We start from the raw sequence: 22,627 nt of genomic DNA on the forward strand, positions 1-22,627 counted from the left end.
TCTCTCAAGCTGGAAAATAAACTTTGATAGTCGTTTACATTTGGCAGTTGCCGAAAATTATCGTAATTATGTTGTTGTTTTTCTTGTGATCGTAATTTGAGTAGCCCAACACATCTTTATGACACTTGTAATAGCTGTTTAAGATAACCCCAAAGAGAAGGTCAAAACAATTATTCATTTTCGCAGCTGGTCTTTGTCCTTTCTTCTAGTATATGAAACTGACCCAACTACCACAAGAGCATTGACCATGTTGACAGTTAGAGGAAATCATACAGTCTTCAAGAATAGTCAGTCTCCATACAATGTCTGTATGTTGATTTTTTATCATAGTTAAGTTATGAATAAATTTAACAATCAATATACATGTACAAATGTAAGGTCCGCAACAAATGAGAAATTAAATGAATTCATTGATTTTCAAGAATTCTCGTCTGTTCAAACTGCAAATACATGAGTTGTAACTGGAACTATAGAGGTTTGAGTTCATTGAAGGACTGGCAGGAAGTTAAAAATAAGTTCATGATTATAAACAACAGTAAAATAGAAACTGAAATAATATGGAGTAAATGTACATGTATACACATGGGACTAAATCGCACCCAATACATAAAAAACATAGAAAATTATCAATGAACATGGCTTTTATTCCTGTTCTTCATCTTGACAGTTGATGTAGGGTCTTCAACAATGAATGTATCATTCATATCCTAAAATCAATGGTTGTACCCATGGCAAGTACAAGTAAATTTCTCTTGTGAAAAACATTAGTAACACAAGCAACTAATAGAATTTTACGAATAACTTTGATGGGTTATCTGCTTATTGTGTCATACACCCTACTCATAATTTGTTTCACATTTTTCACGTTGTGGCCTTTTAGAGACAACTATACAATATGGGTTTTTCTCATTGTTGAAGGCTGTACAGTTGCCTATAATTGCTTACATCCACTTCATTTGAATTTGATCGATAGTTGTCTCATTGGCATTCATACATCTCCTTATTTTTATATTGGTAAAGATTTGACATTTTTAATTAGCATTAATTAAGAGCATATATAAGTGGACAATCATTTCATTTTTAGGGGGTATGGCAGGAGGATTTCTCTTGCACTATACAAATCCTTGCTCACGTATATAGTTGAATAAAAATCCACTTTCCGGAATGAGGTACCGATAACTGTTTCAAAATTAATCACCACTTTTTAAAGGACATAAGCGGCCAATCTCCATCAACAGATCTTGGTTGTCAACAAACGAGTTACTGATGCAGGGAAGGAGCCTGATTTCTTTAAATATATCTACAGAATAACCGGGTAATTAGTTTGTAAGTGCTGCTTCAGTGTTATAATTCCCATCTCAAGCTTACAGTTTTTTTTTGCACAAAGCTACATCACGCATTTTGTCGAATTCTCGCGTCATAGACAAGGTTAGAATTCCCGGGAAATTGCAAGCTTTTATAATTTTATCTTGATTTTTATATACATTGATACATGATCATGAAGTACATATAACATTCCACTGAGAAAATCTGCCTTTTTAGATTTTACTAAATTCTTACATCTTAACTTATTATTTTAAAATATAATTCTTATTAAATAAAACCTCTTTATAATGTATTTTTTATGCATATTAAAAAGCAAAATCAAATGAAACATACTTTTAATATTATAAATAAAACTGAGTTACAAACATAAGTGAATATATGGTAGATTAATTTGTAATAAAAAGGTCCCTGTAAATATGCCATGCATGACACTTTTATTGTTTATTTATATGTGCTACAGTATGACACAGCCTACAGGTACATATGTTGGAAAAAATATTTTTGTTTTATTCTTTAAAATTTTAAAGTTAAAAAAAAACTCCATATATATTTGGAGGTGCTCCTAATTACAGGAGGCTCATACTAAGAAGAAGAAGAAGAAGAAAACTAGTATGGAATTACATTACTAACATACATGTGAACCTCCCGACAGGAGTACATGTACAATAATCCCATTTTCAGGGGTCTCCTCCCATCCTCCTGTTGAAGAGAAAAAAATCCTGTGTATGAAATATTTCATGAATGAAAACTTTCAGCCGCCATATCCGGTGTAACTGACATTACCTGAAGTTAAAACAATATGAATGAAATATAAATTGAACAAAATAATCATAAAAGGATGGTATTAATTTGATTTTAAATGTCTTGGGAAAAATAAAAAAATAATAGTTTGGAAATTATTTGAGGGTTCTGTACTTCTTTTCAAGGCTTAAATTGAAATTTATTTAATAAGTAATGACCTTTATCAATAGATTCAAATTATTCAATTACCCTATGGTAAAAACAAATTATTTAAATGCCCAAAAAGGCGCAAGCCAGGGCCGACCCTGCGAGGGCTGTATAGCCAGTCAAGGTCGTTAAAAACTCCCATCATCATCATCATCATCAATAGATTTTTACCGACCGTGCAAGGGCTGTATAGCCAGTCAAGGTCGTTAAAAACTTCCATTTGTTGTCAATAGATTGGTGCAAGGGCTGTATAGCCAGTCAAGGTCGTTAATAGATTATACCAACCGTACTCCAGGGTTGTTAAAAGCTTCCATAAACTATAACAGTGTTTGCATGTTTAATAGCAAGAAAGAATTTTCCTTCTGCAGTGATTGCTGTATACAATAAAGACAAAACAAAAGAAAAAAAAATCATATTAAAGAATGTATGAAAAACAGAATGTTTGATTGAACATGTTGAATAAAGTTAAAGAAAATTTAAAATTACAAGGGTACTATAAACATATTACATTCGGATGGAAAGTTGAAGAAAAAAAACACTTTAAAAGACAATTTCTACATCACACTGTTACATTTACGACAAAATTTATGTCGATAAAAAACCTCCTGATCTGAGTCCTAATCTCCTAACCAAAGTTTCCCAATCTCCTGATCTGAGTTTCACAGTCTATCACATGTATGTACTAATACTTAGATAAACAGGGTTGGCAAACACCTGGGTTTAAGAATATTGCCCTGCTCATTGGGAAATCATGGGAAACCCAGGTTCTACTGGGTTAAACTGGGTAATATGAAATACTTGCCTGAATCTTTTAGATGTTTCAGTGATCAAATGCAAGATATAAAAGATATAAATAAGATATAATATTTATAAATTTTAATTTATAAGTTTAATATTTTGAAACTCTAAGTCTTGTTATAAAGTGTATAAATTTAAAAGTTTGGGGAAAAAAAGACAATTGGCCCACACCCAAATTGTCCCACCTTCTTCTCAGGGAATAAAAAATCCACTAGCCTGATGCCCGGGACTAGAGCATTTACGCCTCGGGCAATCAAAACTTGCAACCCAATATGCCCGACGGACTAGTAACAAAAAAATCTTGTCATTTCCAAAATAGAAATAGTGGAAAATCCCTTCATCACTATTCTATCTTAGCCAATCAGATTCAAGTACGTCATTTGGGATTCCAAGAATTTGAACTGATTTTGTACATGTTTTAAAAATAGAATAACTAACTCTGGGTGGACCGGTATCATGTATTGATTGCAATTCCCATACTTCCTATATCAATTTCTCAGTACAGGGGGGTGTTGTAAATTGCTTATGCTGAAGATTTTCAATTAACGGTACTGAGGGGTATGATGCATTGATCTATATTGACCTGTCTTGTCGGACAGCTGTTGAGCACGAAATCATGCAACAAAATATTTCTAAATATTTTAGTATGAGCACCCCAGGAACTTCTGTCAGTTTAAAAACGAAAAACGGTAGATGAGGGGATTAATGAGGCTGACAATTCATCCCCCATAAATGCCAAATATGACCGGAAAAAACGGAAAAGAACATTTATAGTGTCATCATGGACAGAAAGATTCCCCTGACATGGCAAGGTCCGCTGTACATATTGCTGATGATAAACAAGAGACGGTGTTTTATGAATATTGCTGTTATTTTCCCTATCAAGCTAATAAAAAGTCTGCTCTAAATGGCGGAACAACAAATATACGAATTGAATCACATGACAAGACCAATGAACATGTTTTCTTTGCCGAAAATATTTAGCAACCCATAGTACAATGGAAATCCAAAAAGCTGTCTCAAGATCCTTGTTATAATTAATAATACAAAGAATTTTATTATTTATTTTATTGAATACCGTGTATAATGCTGCCTTCAAAATAAGGGATACCCTTTTTGTCTTATGCAGCAAACTCTGACAACATTTCAGTGATGATTGTTGATTGATAGTCAACATTTCAATGATGACAGTTGGTTGGTCGTCCACATTTCAGTCATGACAGTTGGTTGGTAGTCAACATTGCAGTGAAAACAGTTGGTTGGTTGTCAACATTTCAGTGATGATTGTTGATTGGTAGTCAACATTTCAATGATGACAGTTGGTTGGTTGTCAATATTTCAGTCATGACAGTTGGTTGGTAGTCAACATTGCAGTGATAACAGTTGGTTGGTTGTCAACATTTCAGTCATGCCAGTTGGTTGGTTGTCAAAATTTCAGTGATTACAGATGATTGGTAGAAAACATTTCAGTGATGACAGTTGGTTGGTTGTCAATATTTCAGTGATTACAGTTGATTGGTAGTCAATATTTCCATGATTTCATTTTCAGTGATTACAGTTGATTTGTAGTCAATATTTCCATGATTTCATTTTCAGTTATTAAAGTTAGTTGTTAGTTAAATTTTCTGTTATTACTGTTGGTTAGAAGTCAACATTCCAGTGATAACTGTTGGTTGGTTGTCAATATTTCAGTGATTACAGTTGGTTGGTTGTCAATATTTCAGTAATAACAGTTGGTTGGTTGTCAATATTTCTGTTGATTGGTAGTCAACATTTCAGTGATGACAGGTGGTTGGTAGTCAACATTTCAGTAAAAACAGTTGGTTGGTTGTCAATATTTCAGTGATGACAGTTGGTTGGTTGTCAATATTTCAGTGATTACAGTTGATTGGTAGTCAATATTTCCATGATATTAATTTTACAGTTGTTTTGTAGCCACCATTTGAGTGATGACAGTTGATTGGTTGTCAATATTTCAGTGATTACAGTTGATTGGTAGTCAATATTTCCATGATATTAATTTTATTTATTAAAGTGAGTTGGTATTCAAATTTTCTGTGATAACTGTTTGTAAGAAGTCAACGTTTCAGTGATAACTGTTGGTTGGTTGTCAAGGGATAGATGTTGTACTCTTACATTTTAACAGTAAACTAGTAATGACTAGTAAGGGAGCTACCATTTGATTTTTATCGGGGGGGCTTGGATGAAATTTGAAAAAAAGTCAGGACAGGAGTTTTGAGTAAAAAAAAAGGCAGGATGAGCAACTTGGCAAAAAAAAGGCAGGATGACAATTTATGTAAAAAAAAGTCAGGATAAACTAATAAAAAAAAGGCAGGACAGAATAGAGTGAAAAATAAAAAGGCAGGACAGAGATTACAACTAAAAAAAATGCAGGACAAAATTTTTCATCCTAGCCCCCCATAAAAATCAAATGGTAGCTACCTAAGATGTTATTGACCACAGTTGAACAGTCACGGTTATTTACCTCTATTTGACCTATTGAAGTCAGTTCAAATCAATTTAGTCTATTTTGAAGAAAGTCTTCACTGTTTATTGACAGACATCTGTATATAGTTATTGAATTTCTATTTTGGCTGTTGTAATCGGAATGTAAACTTGATTTCCTGTCGTTGACAACTACTGCTTTATTGATTATCTGTCCTAAAGTTACAATAACCATTATTTTAATTAACACAATTAAGTAATTAACATTCCTGTGAGGTAAATAGTTTTTTGTGTGTCTCTGCTAATTAGTGGCTTGTGATGAGTAATTTTCGCCTAGATAAGGAAGGTTTTACGGAGTTATAATCAGATATTACAGATTAGTATGCCTTCATTTGTCAGTAAGTTAATTATTTATAACATTCATTAGTCAAATTGAAAACCATGAAATAATACTAGTATTTCTGTTATATTGTATTTAATTGATTTGGTAATATGCAATGTAAATATAACATTCTGTTGGTACCAGTATATAAATTGAATAGAATATGACATATGTACTGTGAATTCCCTGGGTGGATCCAGGAATTTCGGAAAAGTTGGGTGGCAGTTGCAAACTCTCCTGATATATTCCGCTGAGCTGAGGAAGGCAAAAAATTACTTGAATGATTTTATGATGAAAATAATATTTCCATTCAAAGGGGAAAGCATCCTCTACCACCTCTAAATTCGTCACTAGATTTACTTAGAAAGTAATTCTCATGGATGTCACAGATATATGATAACCATGAATTGAGTTTAAAAAAATCCTTTGAGATTGAAAGCAAATTTTCATAAAACACTTGTTCAAGTATCCACGAAAATATGAAGTTGTCTCATTTTTTGATGAGGGTAATCTTTAACTTAGTGTATAGAAGTTGTTACCTCTTGCTGTATGCAGGAGTTGTCTCCCCTTTCTATGTGTAGGAGTTGTCTCCCCTTGCTGTGTGTAGGAATTGTTACCTCTTGCTGTGTGCAGGAGTTGTCTCCCCTTGCTGTGTGTAGGAGTTGTCTCCCCTTGCTGTGTGAAGTATAGGGGTTGTGCAAAAATAAAGTATCTGCGAAAATAAGTTGGTTTACAGTATATTCCTATATTTCATAATTACTTAGTAAGTAATTTAACCCTTTTTAATTACTGAAAATTCAGAAACTATTACGATAGCAAATGCTGCATATAAATGCTGCTTTCAAAATTTAAAATATAAGGTTTAATTTTATTTTTGTTGTAAGGCTCTTATGGTCTAGTCAAAGGCTTGCACCTTTTCCAAAAACAGCCAATGACCACAAGGTACAGCAGCTAAAAATGTACAAATGTACCTACAGGCTTTCTACCATCATTATTCATTGTTATTGTTTCATTGTCTATCTCTCTTGATATATTTAACAAATTGTTCAACTCCCCTTGTTGACACACTGCACCTGGTGACCTGACCAACTTTCCCTTGTTGAAACACTGCACCTGGTGACCAACCAACTTTCCCTTGTTGATACACTGCACCTGGTGACCTGACCAACTTTTCCTTGTTGACACACTGCACCTGGTGACCCAACCAACTTTCCCTCGTTGATACCCTGCATCTGACCAACTTTCCCTTATTGACACACTGCACCTAGTGACCCGACCAACTTTCCCTTGTAGATACACTGCATCTGACCAACTTTCCCTTGTTGACACACTGCACCTGGTGAACCAACCAACTTCCCCTTGTTGACACACTGCACCTGGTGACCTGACTGACTTTCCCTTGTTGACACACTGCACCTGGTGACCTGACCACCTTTCCCTTGTTGACACCTTGCACCTGGTGACCTGACCAACTTTCCTTTGTTGAAACACTGCACTTGGTGAACAAAACAACTTGCCCTGGTTGACACAATACACCTGGTGAACCAACCAACTTTCCCTTGTTGACACTCTGCACCTGGTGAACTGACCAACTTTTCCTTGTTGAAACACTGCATTTGGTGATCTGACCAACTTTTCCTTGTTGACACACTTCACCTGGTGACCTGACCAACTTTTCCTTATTGACACACTGTACTTGGTGACGTGACCAACTTTTCCTTGTTGACACACTGCATCTGATCAACTTCCTTTGTTGACACACTACATGCACCTTGTGAACTTTCTCCTGTTGACACACTTCATTTGGCCAATTTTCTTGATGACACACTGCACCTGGTGACCTGGCCAACTGTACCTTGTTGACACATTGAACCATGTCAATTTCTCTTGATGACACACTGCACCTGGTCAACTCTCTCGTGATGACACACTGCACTTGGCCAACTTTCTGTTGATGACGCAATGCAGCTGACCAATTTTCTCGCAATGATGCACTGCACCTGGCCCACTTTCTCTTGATGACACACTGCATCTGCTCAGATAGTAGGAGTTTCACCTCCCGAACAGACTTAAAAGTTAGAATACTATATATTTTAGTTTAGGATGCTAGCAAGAGTGAATGGAAATATTTTGTGATCAATATAAAATTTGTAGGTGGATTAAAGAAGGTTCATATGAGTGTTTTAGGTGTAAAATATATACTTCCATGTCTGTAGAATGTATTTCAGTTGGCTGTCACAATGAAGGCTAACGATACTGTAGAAAATTTGAATACATTTATTAACCGAGATATTTGATTAATGATTGATTGTATCCCTAGATAATGGGGGAAGGTATAACTTGTCTTGATTGGAGCATCGAAGCAATAAATTAGTAAGGGTACTCTTACAGAGTTTTCATGGGAAATGAAATTGGATCATTCATTTTCAAGAGTCTATACCAATATCATCATTTTCCTACGAGATTTTATTCATATATTTTATGATCAAATATGAAATAAGTTTGATTACATTAATATGATATAGTAGGCCATTGATTGGAACTTAATTCTGGTTTGATTAATTTTGGTCGTTAATTTAGCTTTATGTATATCATAAGTTATGAAATCTGGTACATATCTATTTCAAGTTAATTATAAGGATTGCGTTGGGTCTCTTTTGTGATTTCAGTGGGAATATTTTACCAAAATTATAGTCTTTTTTTATCTGGTCATAACAGAAAACTAAACTGACAATAAGTACCCATTAAAACTGTATTGATAAGGTGAGGGATGGGTGGTTTTCATTCCTTTATTCAATTTTTAGGTCATTACTTTTTTTTTTGCCAATTTTTCGTTAATATACTCTTTATTTCAATACCCATTATTCTCTGATTTGTATAAACCCCCATACAGACCCTCATGGAGGTTCATGTAGTCAAATTGATTTGCATCATATTCCTCAAAATTTTAAAAAGTTGAATAATTTCTAAGTTTTCGTGTAAAAAGATATGTTGAAAAAATAACACATCTAACAAGGAAAATCATGTAAAAATATAATATGAACAACACTTTTATCAAGGAAAATTTATATTAACCATTTTTAACATGTTGATCATGATGTACTCTAAGAACCATCACTGTTAGTTTGAATAAACTGCATTTTTTCCCACTAAACGTCAAATTTTTGTCATGTCGCGACAAACAATGAATTGATCTTGATCTACTGGGGAAATTAAACAGCACAATGTTAGTAATTCCAATTTACTAATTGAACAATCATTTGGGCGTTTGTAACTAATATTATGTAGTAGTTGGCTGTGAAAGCTTTTTGATAACACAGATTAAATTCTTTAATTAAATAATAGCACATGGGACTTTGATAAAATAATAATGGGAGAGGGATTCTGTCAGATGTATTGTGGGTAGGGTTATGTTAAAATGAGTATCTTTCATAGAAAAGGAAAAATTTATAATACAGTATTGTCTGTGACCAGCAGAGGTTACAATGGAGTAGAGACATTTATTTTATTATGCAATTAATATTTATATTCCTTGAAAAGTTATGGACTTTGAGATTTAATTATTATATTAGAATAGTTTTCAAATATTAATATACAATTAAATGAATTAGTATTTTAGAATAATATACTGAACAGGATTATGTTTTCATCTGAGGTGTATTAATTTCAATGGATTTTTAGTGAATGTTTTCTGGATATCCAAGGGGAACAAACTAGTGTCTTCCATATTGCTCAAGTTATTACTGCTATAACTATTAAGTGGCTATTGACCTTTGCCCTCTGAACAGTTCTTTTGATATATATATAATTGGAGTTTTGAAGAATTTCTCCTATATGTAGATGATCTTTAGTTTATCTGGAGACTGAAACATCTGGTAACACTCTTTTTATGGATTCTAAATGATCTGGAGTCCACACACTTCATTTGCCAAGATCTATTTGATGGAGCTGAATGTTTATCAGTGAAATCTGGATAAAACTTCTTCATTAGCAAATGAAATCCTGAAAATATGTGCCTTTACTGGTCACACAGTAATATGAATAGTGTTTTACTTCAGTTTAGACTTGCTGGATACCAATGAAAAAGACAAAATCAACTGACTTTAACTGTATAATAATTCTATATGGGATATTGAGAGCATATTCTGTCTTACAAGTGACAACATATTCAGAACCATGTTTGTAGTGAGGTAAGAGAGGAGGTCTTATTTCTGTGCATATAGTCATGTTCTAACTGACCTTGAACCAATTACAGGAGGTCTTATTTCTGTGCATACCGTCATGTTCTAACTGACCTTGAACCAATGATAGGTCTTATTTATGTGCATAAAGTCATGTTCTAACTGACCTTGAACCATTGATAGGAGGTCTTATTTCCGTGCATAAAGTCATGTTCTAACTGACCTTGAACTAATGACAGGAGGTCTTATTTCTGTACGCGTGCATATAGTAGAGTTGTAACTGACCTTGAACCAATAACAGTGCATATAGTAGAGTTCTAACTGACCTTGAACCAATAACAGTGCATATAGTAGAGTTCTAACTGACCTTGAACCAATAACAGTGCATATAGTAGAGTTCTAACTGACCTTGAACCAATAACAGTGCATATAGTAGAGTTCTAACTGGCCTTGAACCAATAACTGCATATAGTAGAGTTCTAACTGACCTTGAACCAATAACAGTGCATATAGTAGAGTTCTTACTGACCTTGAACCAATGACAGGTCGACAGTTGGTAGTAACGCGGGCTGTTGTTCACATCTCTGCAGATGGCACAGATAATGACAGACTTGTACAAGGTAGATTGATATTTTATAGTTTACTACTATACTGCTTGCATTGTATATTAAATCAAAGTAATTTTGACACTTAACTGCTTAGTGTTTTTAGTGTGTTTATTTGGTGATTCAGTTTGTATGTTGGGTGATTCAGTGTAAATTTATGGTAATTCAGTGTAAATTTAGGGAGAGTCAGTATGTATTTTGGTTGATTCAGTGTAAATTTAGGGTGAGTCAGTGTAGATGTTTGGAGATTTGGTCTATATTTAGAGTGATTCATTGTAAATTTCAGGTGATTTATTGTAAATTTTCGGTGATTCACTGTGTATATAGTTTGATTCAATGTATTAAAGGTGATTCACAGTGTGTAATTAGAGTGATTTTATGCTGATTCAGTGTGTTTCAAAGGAGGGATGGCTTACTGATAGGGTCGATCATGTTTAGTGGCAGGTGTCTCTATAGTGATCAGTCTGTCTGTCCCTCCGTCTGTAACAAATTGTGTTCGCTCTATATCTAGAGAACTGTTATAATTTCATACTTTATACTTGACATGTATATTAACCAACACCAGAGGGTGTGTCATACTGTTTGTACAACTTCCTAGGTCAAAGGTCAAGGTCAAAAACTGGTTTCAGTTGACAACTGTTATTTACAGTGGGGCCCACAGAGATGGCTCCCATTGCAATGATGTCTAGTTATGAGTAATACCATGACAGCTTTCAGTTATCTCCTTTTAATTTGTTAGTACCAAAGTCATCGATGCCACTTCTGGTGGAGATGTTACTTTATTTGGGCTTTTAAACTTTTTTGATTTGAGCGTCACTGATGAATCTTTTGTAGGCAAAACACTTGTCTGGTGTACAAAATCTATGATGAGTTTATTTACAACCACTGGGTAGATGTCACTACTTGTGGAGGTTTCCTCCCCGAGGGTATCAGTAGTCAGCACTTCTGAATTATCATTGACATGATTGATATGGTCATGATCATAAATCAACTTTGAATTTTTCGAAATACTAATGCTTTTCTACCCAATGAAAAGATTACCTTAGCTGTATTTATAATAATAATATAATAAATTCTTTATTTAAAGAGGGTAAACTCAGTTAGTTACAATAAACTAATCTTCCCTGAGGCCCTCACATACAAATTACAATACAATCAAAAAACAGATATTTACACATAGTTAATTTACAGTCAATTAGTTCAATGTAATATTACTAACATGATAAGATATAAGGCTGTTCAAGATGTACATGTAGTCAAAAAATCAAATACAAATATAAATAAAAGAATATACAAATACATTGTAGAAAACATAATCTTATCAGGACTGTGTTAAGTACTTCTTGATACTTTGTTTAAAAGTATAAGTGTTTTGAGCTTTACGCATTTTGTTTGGTAGTCCATTCCATAACACTGATCCAGAATAAACAAAAGATTTCTTAAATAGCTCAGCTTTTGGCTTAGGAACTATCAGATTACCTTGAGTGACGCCTCTCAGGGAGTAAGGATTATTATCTGATTTCAGTTTAAACTTTTGAACTAGGTACATTGGTGCTTCCATACGCATACATTTATATAGAAGTAAATATTTGTGGTATTTTATTCTATTGTCAACTGTCATCCACCCAAGTTCTTTAAATAAGGGGGCTGAGGGGGATAAAGGAACTGCATCTAGAATTAATCTTGCTGCCCTTTTTTGGAGTTTTAAAATTCTTGCTATCCCTTCATTTTTACATTCACCCCAAATAATACAGCAGTAGTCAATCAGGGGCAGAATATACCCATTGTAATATGTTTTCCTTGCATTTATATCTAAAAATTTCTTTATTTTAGAAAGGAGGTATATTCTGGATGATATATTAGCACAAACTTGGTCAATTTGATTTCTCCAGTTAAGTGTGCTGTCAATTTTAACACCTAATAATTTTTCACATGAAGAATTTTGTAATACTTTTGAATCTATTATTAAGTTTGGTTGATAAGTCTGAATTGATAGTTTCTGCTTTGTTCCAGTAACCAAACATTTTGTTTTATTTGCATTAATGAACATGTTATTCATTTTGCACCACTCTTCAACCCTGTATAAATCGTCTTGAACATCATCATGTATATTTTCTATGTTTTTCCCTGATTTATGAAGAGTGGTGTCATCAGCATATAGGTCTGTTTCACAATTTTCAATGCATAAGGGAAGGTCATTTATAAATAGCACAAACAATAGAGGACCAAGTATAGAACCTTGGGGGACACCAAATTTTACATGTTGTTGTTCAGAGTAAACATTACAAATGTTTACCTGCTGTTTTCTGTTATTCAGGTATGACTTGAAAAAACTAACAGTAGCCTCACTAAATCCATAAATTTCAAGCTTTAAACAAAGAATGTCATGATCTACCAAATCAAAAGCTTTTTTAAAATCTAATAAAATTGCTAGGTTTAAATTACCATCATTCATTTCTTGCAACCATTTGTCAATGATATTAATAAGTGCAGTTTGACAAGAATGCTGCGGCCTGAAACCAGATTGTGTAGGGTGTAAAAGTTTAAGTTTAGATAAGTATTTGTACATGTTATTAGAAACATGCCTTTCTATTAATTTTGATAAAGTTGGAAGAACAGATATAGGTCTGTAATTTGTTGCTAAAAGCTTGTCACCATCCTTGAAAACTGGTGTTACCTTAGCATTCTTCAGTAAAGAAGGATATATACCAGTATCTATCATTCTGTTAAATATGTATGTGAGAGGTGATGCAATAACAGGGGCGCTTAATCTTAGGATTTTTGGTCCTATATTATCCATACCAGATGCTTTGTTTATATCAAGTTTTGTTAACTCATTAAATAGCTCATTCATGATCACTGGTGGTATAGAAAATTTATCATGTTTATGTAATTTATTTTTAACAAATTTACCAAGATTACTGAAATCTGCTTTGTTTACAGGTGTATAACTTCCTTGTTCTCTTAATTTTTCAGCACAGGAAGTGAAAAAGTTATTAAAAGTTTCTGCTATTGATTTTTTACTTTTAGTTGTATTGTTATCTTCAGTGGCTAATTCATATGGTGTATTTTTAACTTTTGGGTTCAGACTGTGAAGACATTTCCATAAAGTTTTAGGGTCATTGGAGTCTTTTACCATATTTTTATAATAATTCTTTTTTGAGCTATCTATGATATTTTTAGTTTTATTTCTCCAAAATCTATACTCACTCCATAAACCAAGTGCATTATATTTATCTCTCATATTCCTAGCGTAAATGATTTCACTGTTATACCATTCAGGCTGTCTGTCCCTTTTTACTCTCTTTTTAACAACAGGAGCATGTTTATCTAAAGCTTTGTTCAACATATCATAAAACAATTGTAGACAGTCAGAGGGGTTTTCTTCAAATTCAATTTTATGAAAAGGTGTAGTTTGCAGATCTAATAAAAATTCATCTTGGTGGAAATTTTTGAAATTTCTATAAGTAATTGTACTGTGTGTATTCTTTTTTCCTATATTTGCTTCTTTCCATGTTAAACAGATAGGGTAATGGTCACTAATTGCATATCTACACACATGTGATTCATGTACCATAATTGGATTATTGACATAAATATGATCAATCAATGTACTAGAATCTTTTGTTACCCTTGTGGCATCTACAATCAGTTGTTGAAAATTGTACGATTCTAAAACGTTCAGCCATTTTTGAGGAGGTTTGTTTGGTGCTTTAAAATTAAAATTAAAATCACCCATAATTGTTATATCTGAATTCATGGTCATTGCCACTCTTATTTCTTTTTCAAAATCATCAACCCAATCTATCAGTGACTTTGGTGGCCTATACACAAAACATAATAAAAAGGATTTTTTGTAATCTGGTTTAATTTCAACCCACATTGTTTCAATACCCCCTATTTCGATGTTGTTTTTTCTTAAAAATTTAATTGTTTCAGAAAAATAAACAATCAGACCACCCCCACCTTGTGATGTTCTGTCCTTTCTTTCAAATACATAACCAGGTACTTGTAATTCATTATCAGTAGTGTGTTTTGTTAAAAATGTTTCACACAATCCTAATACATCAGGTTAGTTATCAGAAAACATAAGGTTATGTTTAATTTCTTCATATTTACTTTCAATCCTATTAACATTATGAGAACAAATCCTTATACCTTTGGATTTACTAAAACCATAAGAATTAAAAATCTTATCATTAGAGTCTATTTGTTTCCCTGTCAATGCATGGTTTTCTAAATTGATTAGATAATATATACAAACAATAATTGCTAAAGTAAATACAGAGACATAGGATAATTTCACATCAATCATTATGTTGACCTGAGGGAGAGGTAACAAAAAATTATCTACATTAGACTCATCATCAAACATTACACAGTTTGTATCATGCTGTTTAATACCAAGTAATGTATCCTGTCCAGATGTCTGAGATTCAGTGTTAAAATTATCAGAACTAATCAACCCATCATTAGAACTATAAAGTTTGACAGTAGACATTTCCTGGGTTGTGTCAAGTGAGAAATGACTCTCATTCTTTTCTTTAATTGTTTTTCTAGTGTTTCTAGTTTTCTTTATCTCAGAAATCTGAAGCCCTTGTGACAAAGAAAATAATTTACACATGCATGGAAATAAATTGCATTCAGAACATAATATTGTCAGTACATCAAATTTGTTTGAAACAGATGTAAAATTGGCATTTTCTTCTTTGCCATTTTTTCAAGCAGTACAAAATTTTAGTTTGTGGCCATACCTTTTACACTTGAAGCATTTAATTTTCATATTAAATCTACAGAAGGATGTTTTATGGTTAAGTTCACCACAGTTCTCACAGTCATCATGTGAATTGATTATTCTATTATGTTATCTATTGTTCTGATGTATCTTGATGTTCCTCTTGGATTGAAATGAATACCATCATGAACATAGAAATGTTTGTTTTGATTGAAGCTGTCACTCATATACATTTCATACTGTCTTATAAAAACTAGTCCAAGGTGTTGACATAATCTCTCTAAAACTACATTTGCCCTGTAAACATCTACATCAATCCTGGGAGGGAGTCCTGAGACTATGATGTTACAGTCAGAGTTACTACAAGTACGAGCTGCTAGGAGCAAACTTTCATATTCCATTTCAAAATCATTCAAGGATTTTCTACCACTTATGTCATTTCCACCAACTTGAAGGATAATATTCTTATATGATTTCAGGTCCATATTCACAATTTCCTTTGATATCCTATTAATTTGTGCCCCTCTGAATGTTCTTATGTGGGTCTGTGATAGGCCAGAAGTTCTAATCCCTTTAAGTATTGAAGATCCAATGATTAAATTTTGGCTAAACCTATCAGAATTTTGGTCCTCAGTGCTCTTCGATATCATACTTTATTTTGCCTTTTAAACATTTTTGATTCCAACATTCTTGATGAGTCTTTTATAGACAAAACACGCGTCTGACATACAAATCCTGGTATCTACGATTAATTTATCCATCCACTGAATATAGTTTGAAATCGTTTGAGTAGTAAAGCTGCAGTTTTATCCATAATTTTCATACAATATCAAAAAATTTTGCAGTCGTATATTGGTATCACGTCGTCGTCAGCATCGTTCGCGTCGTCCGAAGACATTTGGTTTCCTGACAATAACTTTAGTATTAGTAAATAAAAATCTATGAAATTTAAACACAAGCTTATAACCACAAAAAGAAGGTTGGGATTGATTTTGGGGGTTATGGTCCCAAAAGTTTAGGAATTAAGGGCCAAAAGGGGCCCAAATAAGCATTTTTCTAGTTTATGGACAATATCCAGCTGCACTCGTCGAAGCAATTTATTGCATGTGCAATTCAGGTTTCAATTTAATTCTCCCAGCAAATAATAGGTTGACAGGTTTTTCATTTGGAATGGAATGATTTTGTGACATTTAAATGAACAGAGAAATTTTTACTTTACTATAATGCAGTTGTTGCTAGTTCAGAACACTTAACTATAAATTGTTATGAAATTTCTATAATCAGCTGTAATGGGCCATTACTAGTACAAAAAGACTAAACAACTTAATTACTGGAAATCGTATTACAACCAGAACATTGAAATCAGCTGTAAGATTTAATTACAATGTCCAATATACAAACATAAAAAGTCAATATAAAGAAAATTACAGAAAATAACAACTTATAGATCTACTGTCAGAAAATGATTGATGTATTTGAAGGGGTCATATAAAGGGATTCTTAAATGATTAAATTTTTTAATCCTTTGAAATCAATGTAAAAAAAAGGTAGGTTACATACATTTTCATTTTGTTTGAATTAGACACTCTAAGATCTATGCAGAATCTACTATGTGTCCTCTTTCCCCTTATCAAATGACTTTTTATCCCCAGTCAGTGTGAGTAATCAGTAACTGCAAATTATTGGAAGTTAGTTTAAAGAAATCCTAAAAAGGAAAGTTTATAGTAGTTTTAGATGAAAGCTGTGATGAATGTTTACTTTGGATTTTCTTAAATGCTAATTGGATTCGTGAAACTTGTAAATTATATTCTATTTGAATGACTGTATTAGTTAATAGTTTAAAAATGTGGAAATTGGAATGAGATTTTTGTGGATGTATAGGAAATTTGTGTTCTGTACCTCCAAAGAATTAGACACTAACGTTTAATGATGACAGATTGTTAGGTTGGAAAAAATATATATAAAGACCAGAAGTCTTAATTATTCCATAGAGATTTTAAAAGTAACTGTTTGCTATTTCACCCACTGTTGATTGATCGTTTATATTATGAAAAACTCTATCAATTCCACAAAAGGTCTGATAAAATGTTCTATTTTGAGATTTATCAGTGTTGAACTGTGAAGAAAAAACACAATTTAATTATCTATTTTGCTTCAAGATAGGAAATTTGTATTAGAATTAATAGAATAGAGTAGAAAAAGATGTGCACTTAAACATTTTACTCATGAAAACAAGTTTTCTTAATAATTACAAATTTAAATCTGATTTGTTGATTTAAAAAAATCCAAAAAATCAATTTTATTACAAAATATCTGCAGTTAAATGCACATTACAGTTTGAATTTAGATTTACATTTTGGATTCTAGAACAGTGTTTGGAATTGATAATTTGAATGAAATCCTTGATTCAGACATATTCATATTCAACTGCAGTGCTAAAATATGTAATGAGTACATTTATTACAAAAGTTGGATTTATATGAATTGATAAAATGGAAAACAATAATCATAAATCACTAAATGGGAAATATAAAAGATCTAATTCTATGATGTATAGTACTGAACATGTAAACATGTCAGAACAATTAAGAGGCAGACGTTCAAACTCAATTATGTCTAGTATGGATAGTCTGGCAAAGATACAACTTGGTAAGTTTATTCTTAACAAGCTTGATGTCAGGTGGCAAGGATGTAGCAAGTTAATTGAATTTTGTTCTACTAGACAGTACTTTTTTAGCTCAACTGACCTTAAGGGCCAGTGTGAACTTTTGCCAACACTTGGCGTCCATCATAGTCCTCATCCATTTAACTTTCATCTCCTCTGAAACTATTGGGCTAAATTTACTTTAATAGACATAAATAAAAGGCAATTTTGACTTAAAAACCACTCAAGATAGTGAAAATATAACAGTGGGCAAAAATGTTCAGAATAATGATATCTACCTACTGTTGAATAACTTCTTATAGCAGTTAATGCCCTTAAATAATGATATCTACCTACTGTTGAATGACTTCTTATAGCAGTTAATGCCCTTACATAATGATATCTACCTACTGTTGAATGACTTCCTATAGCAGTTAATGCCCTTAAATAAAGATATCTACCTACTGTTGAATGACTTATAGCAGTTAATGCCCTTGAATAATGATATCTACCTACTGTTGAATAACTTATAGCAGTTAATGCCCTTAAATAATGATATCTACCTACTGTTGAGTGACTTCTTATAGCATGTTAATGCCCTTAAATAATGATATCTACCTACTGTTGAATGACTTCTTATAGCAATTAATGCCCTTAAATAATGATATCTACCTACTGTTGAATGACTTATAGCAGTAAATGCCCTTAAATAATGATATCTACCTACTGTTGAATGACCTTATAGCAGTTAATGCCCTTAAATAATGATATCTACCTACTGTTGAATGACTTATAGCAGTTAATGCCCTTAAATAATGATATCTACCTACTGTTGAATGACTTCCTATAGCAGTTAATGCCCTTAAATAATGATATCTACCTACTGTTGAATGACTTCCTATAGCAGTTAATGCCCTTAAATAATGATATCTACCTACTGTTGAATGACTTCCTATAGCAGTGAATGCCCTTAAATAATGATATCTACCTACTGTTGAATGACTTCCTATAGCAGTTAATGCCCTTAAATAATGATATCTACCTTCTGTTGAATGACTTCTTATAGCAGTTAATGCCCTTAAATAATGATATCTACCTACTGTTGAATGACTTCCTATAGCAGTTAATGCCCTTGAATAATGATATCTACCTACTGTTGAATGACTTCCTATAGCAGTTAATGCCCTTAAATAATGATATCTTCCTACTGTTGAATGACTTCCTATAGCAGTTAATGCCCTTAAATAATGATATCTACCTACTGTTGAATGACTTCTTATAGCAGTTAATGCCCTTAAATAATGATATCTACCTACTGTTGAATGACTTATAGCAGTAAATGCCCTTAAATAATGATATCTACCTCTGTTGAATGACTTATAGCAGTTAATGTGCTTAAATAGTGTATTTTACTGTTTTGTGTTATTTTTTCCCAATATCTGCAAAAAATTTATAGATACACAAAAACTTCATATAGCAAAAGATGGTCAGCAAGACAAGATCTAAGTCTCCAGAAATTGCTTAGCAGCTCCTTATTGGTGTATTATTGCTTTTTAATGACAATTTTTACATTTTTATCCAAAGTCAATTATTGTGGAAATTGTCATACAGAGAAACTTTTTACTAGGCAAAAATGTTCAGCAAAGTAAGATCTGCAAATAAGTTAATAAATCATCAATTAAATACACCCTCATAGGAGTTATTACCCTTGAAAGACTATTGTTACAATTATTTTTAGTTTTTCGCGGAAAAGTGATAAAAGAAACTTTAAATAACAAAGCTGTTCAGAAAAATAAGACTTTCTTAAAAGGCATGACTGAAATCATTAAATGATCCCTAATAGGAGTTATTTCCCTTGAAAGAATTTTACCATTTTTTTAGTTTTTTTATAGAAACTATGATAGATAGATAGAATCTTTAATGTTCAGCAATAAGACCTACAAATAAGTCAAATATCCAAAAGGGTCAATTAACCCCTATATTAAAGAGTTATTGGCCTTTAACATGTTTAAAGATAATTTTGATAATTCTTTTTATGTTTTTTTTTGCAGAAACTATGATAGATAGAGAGAAACTTTAAACATGTTAAATGGCATGTTTAAACACATATTGATGTACTTTAAACATGTTAAATGGCATGTTTAAACACATATTGATGTACATTGAACAGCAAAATAATCTATGATGCAAGATCCACACAAAAAACTCCAGTAGAGAATTCAGGCTCTCAGGAGCCTCTTGTTTCAATTTTCTGTCTCATTTTACATATTTCCACATCTACATAGTTCCTAGAAAAGAATGAATGGGAGAAGTGACCAAGTTTTCCTGGACTTTTTTAACCCTCTTACTGCGGTTAATTTAATATGGTTATATTTGTAGTGTGCCAGAAATATGGCATATGGACATATGTTATCCTCTTGCACAGCTGGTGTGGACACATTTGTCCCTCAGCAGTAAAGAGGGTTAAATTAGTTTCTGGATAAGTCTGTTTTTTTATGACACATAACTATGAGTCAGAACTGTTTTATGCATGTTAAAATGTAAACTGTGGTCTGGACATATTAATATAGATGCTATGACCTTTATAATTGTTAGGTAATATATGTACCATTGGGAAAGGATTACTAATTTGTTAAGTGATCTGTTCTTCTGTTTTTGGTGAAATGTGGGAAGGAGATATAGGGGCTACCAATGGGGTGTAAACAGAATTAATACATGTCTCATGAAAAATTCTTGACTATTTGAAAATGATGTAAACATTCTCGATTACTTGAAAATGATGTAAAAACTCTTGATTACTCGAAAATGATGTAAAAATTCTTGACTACTTGAAAATGATGCAAAAGAAAAACAACATTTTAGAAGAGCAGAGAAGTCTAGGAATAAGATAATTTGTAGAACATTTAATTGTCAAGGTAAAACTATATAGTCCCTTTAGATTGCATTCACGTCTATGACTTAAATTTCCATACAGCATATATAAAAATAAGAAGATGTGGTACTATGATTGCCAATGAGACGACTTTCCACCAGAGACCATATGACGTAGAAGTTAACAACTATAGGTCACTGTATGGCCTTCATATCTTTATTTTATGAGAATAATGTCAACAATTTTAACTTTAATATTTATTTTTATGCCCCCGCCCTAGCGGAGGGGGCATTAAGTTTTACCCTTGTCTGAATTTTTCGTTTCCCTTCTCTAACTTTAGTTTGCCTCAACCAAATGTTATGAAACTTATACACAATGCTTATTACCACAAAGCACAGATCAAGTTTGAATTTTGGTGGTGTCATTTTTACCGTTCTAGAGTTATGCTCCTTTACAAATGGAAAAGTTCCTGAAATATTTGTTTCTGTTCTCTAACTTTAGTTTGCCTCAACCAAATGTTATGAAACTTATGCACAATGCTTATTACCACAAAACTCAGATCAAGTACAAATTTGGGTAGGGTCACTTTTACAGTTCTTGAGTTATATCCCTTTATAACGTTATATGCAAGTGGGGGCATCATCTGTGTCCCATGGACACATTCCCCATTTATTTTGCTTTAATTTTATGCATTTGAGAAAAATCCTTACATTTCAGAAATTTTTTTTAGTTTATATCGATGTTATGCTTTCCAAACTTTCACCCTGAATTACCTACCTTGTAAATGAAGTTCTGGTTATAAAGTACATACTTTTATAGATTATTCTAATGTTATTTTTCAGTGATGAACATGACAAAAGGCATGCCAATACAATTTCATAATTTGGCAAAACTTATAATAATGACAGTTTAATACCTTGTAACAATGACTTATGAAGTACATTTCTTCATGATAGTAACTACTGCATGAACACATTATGCAGTAATAGACAAGCAGGTGTATAAATGCAATTGAAACAATTACAGGGGAAATTGGACTTATCTCTTTTGAAAGGGGGAGGTGCACTAAGGGCATCGTCATCATCAAAATATAATTCAGGTCTTTTAGATTTTATAAATGAAGTATTGCAACAGTAGGTGATTTTAGCTTTAAAATAATCATTATATTTTAATGAAATCAGGTCGTTGGTTTTCTCGTTTGTATTAGCTTACCTTTTGTCATGTCAGGCCCATCTTTTAAAGCTTACTTTACAAATCAGCTTTTGCTTATTGTTGAAGGACATATGGTGACATTAACAGTTTTAACAGACCTGGCCTGTGTTTCACAAAAAATCTTATGACTTACGATCTTTAAACCAGGGCCTTAACTGATCTGGCCATTAAATACCCCTGGTATTTCTGGTCTACCTATAACTTAAATGCAATTCAAGATTGAAATGTCAGCAGTCAACCCAGTGAACTAAGGCAGTTTTGAATTTACTAATAAGTTACTGTAGATTAGTTAATATTTGTGGGATACAAACTTTACGTGAATTACATGGGTATAGGTGTACTATGAATTTAAATGTTCAATGAAGCACTTATTTTCTATAGACTTATTTGGATACTTTGGCAAAACCATTTATATTAAATATTAAAGAATATACAATATTTCCTCAAACCATGAAAATTAGAATCACAAAACTAAATGA

General features: G+C 32.5%; 1 protein-coding gene across 3 annotated transcripts in view; it reads left to right on the forward strand.

The window, feature by feature from the left end:
- The first annotated feature begins 1,215 nt into the window (after positions 1-1,215).
- Positions 1,216-22,627, forward strand: part of LOC127699803 (uncharacterized) — a 59,586-nt gene continuing 38,174 nt past the window's right edge. The window contains exon 1 of one of the 3 annotated variants that reach the window (XM_052203164.1): positions 1,216-1,326. Coding sequence is in view for 1 of the 3 variants with exons in the window: in XM_052203163.1 (XP_052059123.1) it covers positions 5,900-5,915 (16 nt within the window). In the remaining 2 variants the exon portion in view is untranslated. Of the gene's footprint in view, positions 1,327-5,753; positions 5,916-22,627 lie in introns of those variants that run through there. The other 2 variants (XM_052203165.1, XM_052203163.1) reach the window with 2 other exon arrangements.

The sequence above is a fragment of the Mytilus californianus genome, unplaced genomic scaffold, assembly GCF_021869535.1.
Source record: "Mytilus californianus isolate M0D057914Y unplaced genomic scaffold, xbMytCali1.0.p SCAF_41, whole genome shotgun sequence".
NCBI classification, from domain to species: domain Eukaryota; kingdom Metazoa; phylum Mollusca; class Bivalvia; order Mytilida; family Mytilidae; genus Mytilus; species Mytilus californianus.